This window comes from Ovis canadensis, chromosome 7, assembly GCF_042477335.2.
Source record: "Ovis canadensis isolate MfBH-ARS-UI-01 breed Bighorn chromosome 7, ARS-UI_OviCan_v2, whole genome shotgun sequence".
In the NCBI taxonomy this organism is placed as follows: Eukaryota; Metazoa; Chordata; class Mammalia; order Artiodactyla; family Bovidae; genus Ovis; species Ovis canadensis.
Window position 1 is genome coordinate 92,835,416 of NC_091251.1, and position 10,442 is coordinate 92,845,857.

At 45.8% G+C, this 10,442-nt stretch overlaps 1 protein-coding gene across 1 annotated transcript in view; it reads right to left on the reverse strand.

The window, feature by feature from the left end:
* Window positions 1-7,779, reverse strand: part of MAP3K9 (mitogen-activated protein kinase kinase kinase 9) — an 80,078-nt gene extending 72,299 nt beyond the window's left edge. Inside the window, exon 1 of the mRNA XM_069595161.1 lies at window positions 7,015-7,779. Within this exon, the coding sequence (XP_069451262.1) occupies window positions 7,015-7,414 (400 nt within the window). The 5' untranslated portion in view covers window positions 7,415-7,779. The remainder of the gene's footprint in view (window positions 1-7,014) is intronic.
* Between the last annotated feature and the right edge of the window lie 2,663 nt (window positions 7,780-10,442).

The following is a 10,442-nucleotide window of genomic DNA, read 5'->3' on the forward strand; positions in this document are numbered from 1 at the left end:
AACTAGTGTAGAAGAGCTTCGGTGGTGGTATGGTCCAAAGATGAGGGAAATCACTCCCTCCCACCACAGGACAGGGATTAAGAGAGTGGGTGGGAAAAGGATTCTCAAGGAAGGAAGCATCTGAAATGGGCCCAAAGAATGAGAGGAAGGGATACCATCAGGAAATGAAGACCAAGGTGGAGGAGACAGTCGCGGCAGATGGAAGGTCGTGAGCCAGAACATAGGGCACGAAGCACTTATTCACAGTAGACATGACATGGAGACAAACTAGATGTCCATCGACAGATGAGTGGATAAAGATGTGATGCACACACACAATTGAATGTTACTCGGCCATAAGAAAGAATGAAATCATGCCATTTGCAACAACCTGGGTGGACCTGGAGATTATCGTAGGAAGGGAAGAAGTCAGACAGGGAAAGACAAATACCGCATGACAGCACGTGCACGTGGAATCTAAATTATGACGCAAATGAACTCATCTACGAAACAGAAACAGACTCAGAGACAGAGCAGACGTGGGGTTGCCAAGAGGGGGAGTGTATTGAAGAGGGACGGAGTGGGAGTCTGGGGTTAGCAGATGCAAACCAGTACATATAGAATGGATAAACGACAAGGTCCTGCTGCTCCTACAAGGGAGCTGCATTCAGCATCTTGTGATAAACCATAATGGAAAAGAATTAAGGAAGAAAGTAAGTATATGTGCAACTGGATCACTTTGCTATACCGCAGAAATTAACATAACATTGTAAATCAACTCTGCTTCAATAAAGAGAAAAGGGGGGAAAAAAAGAACATGGGCATGAAGGCATATAGTCTATCAGGAATTTCAGGGAGTCCAGGGCAGCTGGATTATATATGCATTAGGGTAGATGAGGCTCAAAGTCTTGCTGGGGTCAGACTTGTGACTTAGAAAGGAAACCAACTCTGGCAGCTATGTGGAACGTAATAGCAAAAGGGACCACTAAGGAGAACACTGCAGTAATCCAGGTACACAAGCACAGAGTCAAATCTCAGGAGCCGTGAAGACTGAGATCAGGAAAAAAAAATAGGAGACCTTCAAAACTTGGTTTTATCAGGACCTGGTGATTAAAGTGTGTAAGAAAGAGGAGTCTCCAAGGCAACATCTTACCCTCACCACAGTTCCAGCCCTGAGGTTCCCAGTGACACCCCCACCCTCTCATTTCCCATCCCAAATCCAGTTTGAATCTACCGTACTTGACTGTATCTTTAGCTGTTTGGAAAGACTCCCATGGGTAGGGAATAATAACCAGCAGTGATTATGAATCTTGAGTTAGATATGGTGTTGCTGTACAAGCGATCTCTCATGAAAACCCTATTCTCTGTCTTCTCAGTCTCTTTCCTTGTCTTCACCCAGCTGACCCAGCTGGTCTCAGGTCTCAGCTTAACTATAATCTCCTAGAGGAACTTTTCCTAACCCCTCTACTAAACGAGGCCAGGCCCCCATCAAGCACTCCCATGGCAGTCTCTATTGGCAAGACTCAACAAAGTGTTATAGTTGCTTATTCAATGCCTATTGTCCTACTAGACTGCAAGATGCATGAGGGCTGATCCTCTCTGCCTGGTAAAACCACCACTGTCCTGTACGTGCTGAACATTCAGCTGGTGACCAATAGAGGGTAAAGCAAAATGGGGAGAATCTACTTCAGTATGAAAGAAATCAAACTCAGATCTGTGGACCTCCTGAAACAAACACAGAGAATAGTCACACTGCTACAAAAGCAAAAACTGAACATAAAGATCACGTATTTCTGAACTCTTGGCAAGAGCGAAAGAGGAGATGCCCATTGCAGACTGTTCTTTTCTATTCTCACCCAGCTCCACAATGTCTCCATTCTCCATTCAGATGCTGGTGGTGCTCAGAACTAGGTTTCTGCTCAGTTATAGTACTTCCATCCTATCTAGGGCTAATATTCATTTATATTTTGTAATTCACCTGGCAGTCTGCACAAAGAAAATTCTTAGGAAGTTAGTCGGACTGCCTTTAAGTATACAAAATATGTGGCCCATTTGCACCCTCAAAGTTCCAATTGTTCAGGATTATCACCTCAGTAACCAACACAGCATTGTAAAGCAATTTTCCTCTAATTAAAAAATAAATTTAAAAGTGTTATGAGAACAAAAGTAAATAAATGATAGCAACAACAAAAGCTCATCACCTTATCTAGCACCCTTCTTGAAAAATAAATGGTGTGTCCTGCAGACTAACAATCTACATCCATTCTACAATCCTCCAGTATACCTTCCAGTACTACAGAAGCTGGAAAGTTTAAAAACTATATTTCCCAGACTTCTTGACAGAGTGCTGGTTCAGCCAAAGAGATGCATAAGATTCAGAAGGCAGAAGTGATATGGAGACCATCTCCTTGCTGATTCTCCTGGTAAGCATGGCTGTGGAGAAGTGGGTTTTCTATATCATGTCAGTGTCCAATTATTAGGGTTCCCAAGTGGCGCTAGTGGTAAAGAATCTTTCTGCCAATGCAGGAGATTAAGAGATGTGGGTTCAATCTCTGGGCCAGGAAGATCCCCTGGAGAAGGAAAAGGCACCCTACTCCAGTATTCTTGCCAGGAGAATCCCATGGACAGAGGAGCCTGGTGGGTTATAGTTCATGGGAGTAGCTTACTAGTTTTGCAGATGTGGAAGGAATGTTGCAAGGCCAAGTAGTCACCTAATCTCCAGACAGCAACTACAACAGGGTATTGGAGAAGTCAACTTCAATGATAATTCCCGATTCTATACCTTCTCAGAGAAGCAGCAGCTTGTCTGGTAGGCCAGGTCTGCAATGGACTGGGAGTTGGTCCCATAATTCTAGCTGAGAGCCCCTTCTCCCTGCCCTTCCAACAAATCTACAAGCACCCAATTTCTTCACTAAATTGTTTTCTGTTTAAAGTAGCTCGAGTGTTTTTAGGTCCTAAAACGAATCCTGACTGATTACTAATTCTTATCTTATCTATTACATGAATAAGAAAAAATATGCCTACCTCAAAAAGAGATTAGAACCTTCCTGGAGAAAAATGTAAGTTATGTTAGGAATCCCTTGGTTATGGAGGGAGCACTCATATTTTTTCCTACCAGATTTTTTTTCATGGATGAAAAGGTAGGTGCCTATTTAATAAATGCACATTTACATATCTTATTCCTCAGATATCTGAATTCTCCTTAAGGAAATTAAGTGCTATATTTTCTTGTGTATCCACCCTCTTCTTCCCTCTGGTCTGAAGCATAGTTGTTAACACACAGGAGGTGTTAAATATTTATTTAAACACTTATCATCGTTGTTTAGTCACTAAGTCATGTCCAACTCTTTGCAACCCCATGGACTGTAGCCCACCAGGTTCCTCTGTCCAAGGGATTTCCCAGGCAAGAATACTGGAGTGGGTTGCCATTTCCTTCTCCAGGGGATCGTTCCAACCCAGGGAATGAACCCATGTCTCCTGCATTAGCAGGCAGATTCTTCACCACTAAGACACCAGGGAAGCCCCTTATTTAAACATACGAGGACTTAAAAGATGTGATTCTGAACGAAGGTGCTGAAAGGACAGCTCCTCTGATGGCATTCCACAGAAGACAGAAAACCTCTGTGGGGAAGGCAAAGCCATGACCTCTCTCTCTCTCTCTCTGCGTAGAACATAAACTCTCATGTTCTTGCTATTTAGTCAAGGAAATATTTTGACCAGCCTTCAAGAAAAGCATAGAAGAGTACTTACAAGCAGACAGAAGACAGAATAGTGGGGGATGTGGGGAGGGTCCTCTCCTTTCTCTTCCCTGTTAGGAAGTCCTTGTGGATAGAAACTAGACTATCACTGCAGCTGAGAGCATGTGGGACTCCTTCCCTTCCCTGCTCCAGTCAAGACCTGGTTTTAAGTAAGAATCAGGTCAAGTCTCATGCAGCACATATTTCGGTTTCTGCGGAAGAATATTTCCAGGAATATCAGGAAAAAATCCTTATTTCTTTCAGTCTTGGAGTCAAGACATTATTCCCTCTCAAATGTATCCTTAGAAACTATAGACATATAGGCACATTCTGATGAGTTTGGGGTAAGTGAATAGTACACACATCACTCATTTAAAAATCTTAAGTACATCTGAAAATACACCCTTATACTTCTAGTGAGTGCAAGAAAAAGAAATGTAAATCAAACATATCCTTAATTTAAGCCCTGCTTGAAAACAAAAACAGCTCTCCTGCAAGAGAAACTTTTTCTCAATACCTACGGTTATAGATCTCCAAAGATGATATAACTGTACATTTTCCATCTTTCACTAAAATAAAGAAGATGAGTATGCTCTTGGGTTGTTTATATTTGTCAGCCCCACGGACAGCTAAACTCTAATACCTACATTGGAGATGATAAAAGCACTCTATGAGTGTTGGATGATTTATAATATCCTTCCTATATGTTTTCCTTGTCACAAGATTTAGCAATTTCCTCCTCTTCTGTTTTGATTAAAGACTGCAACAAAAGTTTTACTCTGAAAAGCAGTATTTGAAACTGAAATTGAACATTATTCATGGCAACCCACTCCGGTATTCTTGCCTGGAGAATTTCATGGATAAAGAGGAGCCTGGCTGACTAGAGTCCATGCAGTCAAAAAGAGTCAGACACAACAGAATCACTAACACTTTTGTGTCTTTTATTCACAATCTAACAGCAAAATTCATGCCCCAAAGAGGAAGTTCAAAAAACCAACTGGAGAAAAGTTGTCAAAGGTTCGATTTCATTCAGAGTCTTTGGAGACAAGGTCGTCAATCACCTTTATTTTCTGAGTGACAGTAACTGAACCAATGGACACAGCATACAGACCAGAAACACTTGATCAGATCAGCAACTTCCTTTAGCAAAGCACTGCACTGAATTTATATATTTTCCCTCATGCGTGACTTTTAAGTACCTCCTCACTTTCTCATTTCTTTAACCCCTGGTATTTAACACAGTATCTCTCTTTCGCTAGGCACTCTAATTGGTTTTTGATTAGAACTAAATTTTCTGAATTATCAAGAATTAAGCCCAGTCAAGATCAGAACTCCCAGTGTGGCTAAATAACAAGACCTTCAAAGGCAATGCTGTTCAAGTCAATTATTTCAGTAAGTATAAGATGCTTCCTAACTTCTCATCATCTGAGTTTTAGATATGGGAATCTATTCTATCCAAGGTAACTTTTGTTATCGCAAAGGTGAAGTCCTGGGCACCCAACGGAGAAGGCGCTTCTAACGTGGTGCAGTGAGTGTGGACCTATCTGGCTTTCTGTGCATGGGGTTCTTCCAGCCTCGGTCAGGTTCACTCCTGACTGCTCTGACGGCAGGAGCACAAGCTACTAAAGAAACTCAGTTCCTGCTCACGAACCTGACAGAGCTCTTCTGCTCTGACACCAGATGTCTCTAAAAACCAAACATCACCCACAAAGAACCTCAAAATATGACATGTTTAGACTACACTACACTACTCTCTAACATGCCAGGCCAACATCTCTTCCAGTATGGGACCAAGTTCATCTTCAGCACTATTTGGGACATTATATGCTAGGACCTTTACCCTTCACTTTTCCAGCACTAGTGCCAAAAAGATGCAACAACTGGAAACAATTTAACTTGTCACCTCCTGGTATTATAAAGATCAACTAGCAGAAGCAGGAAGTTTTTAATTGAATAAAACAGAGAAAACAAAGGAAGCTAAATACTTGAATGTCAATTTGACAGTCAAAACAAGGAAAGAGGCTGTGATTTTTTTTTTTTTACTAATGGCTGTTATTTAATAAACAGGTTAAGATATAATACAATTGTTTGGGTGAAAATAAGTCATAGGATCAGAGAAATAACTGTTACAACTGAAAGTTTTAAACTATTTAAAGTTATCCCTTGGTAATGATTTTTTAAATCAGCTAAGGGGCAAAGTACATAAAACACGGAATAAAGATACATGTGTACTAACAATACATTTTAACAGGAAAGAAATTATGGAAACCCTCAAATACAAAATAGTGTAAACTGTACCGGGAGATATTTACATCTTTCTTCTAAAACCACCTAGCATCACGGATTATAGAATTCCAATGGCAAGTTAACTCCTTTGAAAAAACAAAGAAAAATTCATTACAGGGTGTGTTACACGGGGCTCCTGGGAAATTGGTGAAAACCAGGACACTGCAAGAAAGGCCCTGGGAGGGACCCCTGGGTATCATTCCCCTGAGATTTGGCAAATACCAAATATAGGCAAGGATCTAGGGTGAGAAGAAAGGAGAAATATATTGTCTAGGTGTCAATGGGCTGGGATTTAACCACTATACCCTGTGCTCCCGATATCTCTGGGGGGAATGACATACTTTACCCTTTCTATCATTTCTCCACTCATCACCTCCCCTCCACCCACTCTCTCTCTCTCTCACACACACACACCCTTCTTCGCACATTATTCAGTGAGACCCTAAAGTTACCACTTTTGAGATACAAGATTAGGATCGAAGAAATCAACACGGTATTTCAAAGGTGTTTCAGAGGCTTCTAAGACTTGTGAACCAGCTCGGCCCTGAGGGAGACACCACCATCTCCTTTAAAGCAAAAGTAAGGGGCGAGGACAGGCGATAAAAGAGGTAGGGAAGGTCCCTGATTTGAGGACTAAGGTTATTACAGAAACCACCAGCTTGCCTAAAATCCTGCCAGATTTGCGGGGCGGGGTGGGGGCGGGGTGGTGTTGGGGCTTCAGGATGTGGAATCGAGCTGCTGCTGAGGTGGTCAGGTGAAGGTGAAGAAGCCCAAGCGCCCGAGGTTCCAGGCGAGGCCTGCCTGCGGCGTGTCTATCTTAGCCACTGCACCCACCAAAGCCCGTGCAGCCTGAGCGCGCGCGCGCGCACACACACACACACACCCAGGTCAATCATTGCCCACCCCAACCTAACCCTCAGGGAGGTCTCCTCTCCCTCCGCAATCATCCCCAGGCCTCCATCATTCCCCGCCCCACTCCAACGCCGGGCTCCCGGGCCCGCCTTCGCCTTACACTGAATGGGCGGGTAGCAACTGGGGTCCTCGCCGCCGGGCTGGCAGCGGCTGGAGAAAGCGCTGCGCGGGGTCACGTAGTTGCTCGGGAAGATGCCCACTCGCTGGTTCAGCTGCCCGGTCCACCAACCCTCGTCGCCGGACACCTGCGAGTCCTTGGACAGCACCTCCACCACGTCGCCCAGCCGCAGGGTCAGCTCGTCCTCGCCGGCCGCCTCGTACTCGAACACTGCCGTCCAGTAGGGCAGCGGCGCGCCGCAGCCCAGCTCCCGGGGGGCCGCCACCGCCTCCTCCTCCTCTTCTTCCTCCTCCTCGGCCCCAGCCCCGGCTCCATCCTCCCCCGGCGGGGCGGCAGCGGCGGCGCTCGCCAGGCAGCCGAGAAGCGCTCTGGAGGGCTCCATGGAGCGGCCGATCCATAGGGTGCGGGGCTGCCGCCGCCCGCAGGAGCCGCCGCCGCCTATTGTTCATGCGGCTCCGCAGAGCTGGGGGGACACCCCTCCCCCGACGGCGGCCTCAGGTAGGGCCGGGGTTGGCGGGGCGGGGAGCGCCGGATCGCTCGGGGCTGGGGCCGGCCGGGCGCGGCGACAAGTGCGCGGAGCTAGAGTGCTCACCGCAGCATCGGGGCGAGGCGGGCCGGAGCCCTAGCCTTCGCGATCGCCCCCCTGGGGCGGCCTGGCTACCTCCACCGCGGGTAACCTGCTCGCGCAGCCGGTGCCAGCAGCCGCCCGCCGCTGCCGCCACAGCCGCCCGCCGGCCGCTGCTCCCCGCTTCGCGCTGCGCCCCGCCCCCTGCGCCGCCCTCACGCCCTGGACCACCTGACGCGGACCTGGCTCCACCCCAGCCCTGCGGAGCCGAGGGGGCGGGACCTATCTGCTCCCGGGCCCGCCCCCGGGCTATCCGGCCTTCCCATTGGCCGCCACCGACCCCCGCCAGCCATCCACCCCGCCCCTCTCCACCCATCCTGCTCCTACGTCACGGGTCCCCCCTGGCCCCGGCCCCCGCCCTGTGCGGGCTCGCTCATTCTCAAACCCCAGGTTGACCCATTTCTCTCTCCCATTGGCCCGCCGCAGCTCCAACCATTGGTCTGAGCTACCTGTCCGTTTCCTGGGAGTGTTCAAGGAAGAGGCTGCGGCTTCATTGGGCGCCTGAGGAAGGATGGGTGGTTCCGCAAAGGTAGAACCGAGTCTTCCTCATTCAGACCAAAAAGGCTGAAGGAGACCGTTCCCTTTGTTTGCTGCGAAGGGGTAGGGACTCCCATTGGGCACCACCTGTGTTTTTGATCTTAAAGTGAGCTTTTGAGAGTGAGCGGAGGAGAGGCGAGCTGGGTAGCGCCCTCTGGGAGAGCTCTTTCTTCTCCAGCTCCTTCTTACAGTTGGATTCTCCCTTCTCTTGGAGATGCCTCTGCCTCAGTCCCTACGAGGTGGATCAACTTCGACTCCCCTCCGACTGAATTGCACCCCTACTCCATCCGTAACCTTTCGTCTATTAAGGCCTTCAGGCCCACTGGAATGCTCTTTGGAACTCTTAAAACTACAGTTCTTGCCCTTTATGAGGACTGTATACAGCTTGCCCTTCCTTGGGTTCTTGTTGGAAGAGAGTCACAATATCATCGATTTTTAGAATTCAGACGAGAGAGAGAGACCACTTTATTGGGGCTCAAATTGAGGGTGGCAAAGCTGTCGGTGAAGTGGGCTTGGTCTCTCTGAAAAGACTCCATTTTTCTACAAATCTTTAATTTGTTTCACCTGGGGGAATTGCACCTTGGATCGCGGTAACCTCTGTAGAAATCAGATTAAGAATCAAAGCTGAATATACACACAAAACGATACTGCAGTTCATGAGCAAGGCAGACTTTCCATCTATCTTTTTGTTATCCTCCACTTCTCAAACCTTAAGAAAGAGATAGGTGGCCCCGAACATTTCTTCTGTGCTTAAATTCTTTCACAGCAATATAGATTTTCAATGGGAAGATTCTGTGACTTTTCAAAATAAGCCCATGCTGAGAGGTCCTGCCTGATCTCTGCTAAAGTTTTCCCCTTCCGTGGTAGGAATAGGTCTGATTTACTTGGCAAGTTTAGTGCTTCACTGTTTTTATTGTTGTTGTTATTTAATTTCATTTTTAAAAAATTTATTTATTTTAATTGGAGGCTAATTACTTTACAATATTGAATTGGTTTTGCCATACATCAACATGAATCCGCCATGGGTGCACACATGTTCCCCATCCTGAACCCCCCTCCCACCTCCTTCCCCATACCATCCCTCTGGGTCATCCCAGTGCACCAGCCCAGAGCATCCTGTATCATACATCGAACCTGGACTGGTGATTTGTTTTACATATGATATTATACATATTTCAATGCCATTCTCCAAAATCATCCCACCCTCGCCCTCTCCTGAGTCCAAAAGACTGTTCTAGACATCTGTGTCTCTTTTGCTGTCTCACATACAGGGTTATTGTTACCATCTTTCTAAATTCCATATATATGCATTAGTATACTGTATTGCTGTTTTTCTTTCTGGCTTACTTCACTCTGTGTAATAGGTGCCAGTTTCATCCACCTCATTAGAACTTATTCAAATGTATTCTTTTTAATGGCTGAGTAATACTCCATTATGTATATGTACCATAGCTTTCTTGTCCACTTGTCTGCTGATGACATCTAGGTTGCTTCCATGTCCTGGCTATTATAAACAGTGCTGCAATGAACATTGGGGTACACTTGTCTCTTTCAATTTTGGTTTCCTTGGTGTGTATGCCCAGCGGTGGGATTGCTGGGTCATATGGCAGTTCTATTTCCAGTTTCTTAAGGAATCTCCACACTGTTCTCCATAGTGGCTGTATTAGTTTGCATTCCCACCAGCAGTGTAAGAGGGTTCCCTTTTCTCCACACCCTGTCCAGCATTTATTGCTTGTAGACTTTTGGATTGCAGCCATTCTGACTGGCATGAAATGGTACCTCATTGTGGTTTTGATTTGCATTTCTCTGATAATGAGTGATGTTGAGCACCTTTTCATGTGTTTGTTAGCCATCTGTATGTCTTCTTTGGAGAGATGTCTGTTTAGTTCTTTGGCCCACTTTTTGATTGAGTTGTTTATTTTTCTGGAACTGAGCTACAGGAGTTGCTTGTATATTTTTGAGATTAATTCTTTGTCAGTTGCTTCATTTGCTATTATTTTCTCCCATTCTGAGGACTGTCTTTTCACCTTGCTTATAGTTTCCTTTGTTGTGCAGAAGCTTTTAATTTTAATTAGGTCCCATTTGTTTATTTTTGCTTTTATTTCCAATATTCTGGGTCATAGAGGATCCTGCTGTGGTATATGTCAGAGAGTGTTTTGCCTATGTTCTCCTCAAGGAGTTTTATAGTTTCTGGTCTTACATTTAGATCTTTAATCCATTTTGAGTTTATTTTTGTGTATGTTTGAAA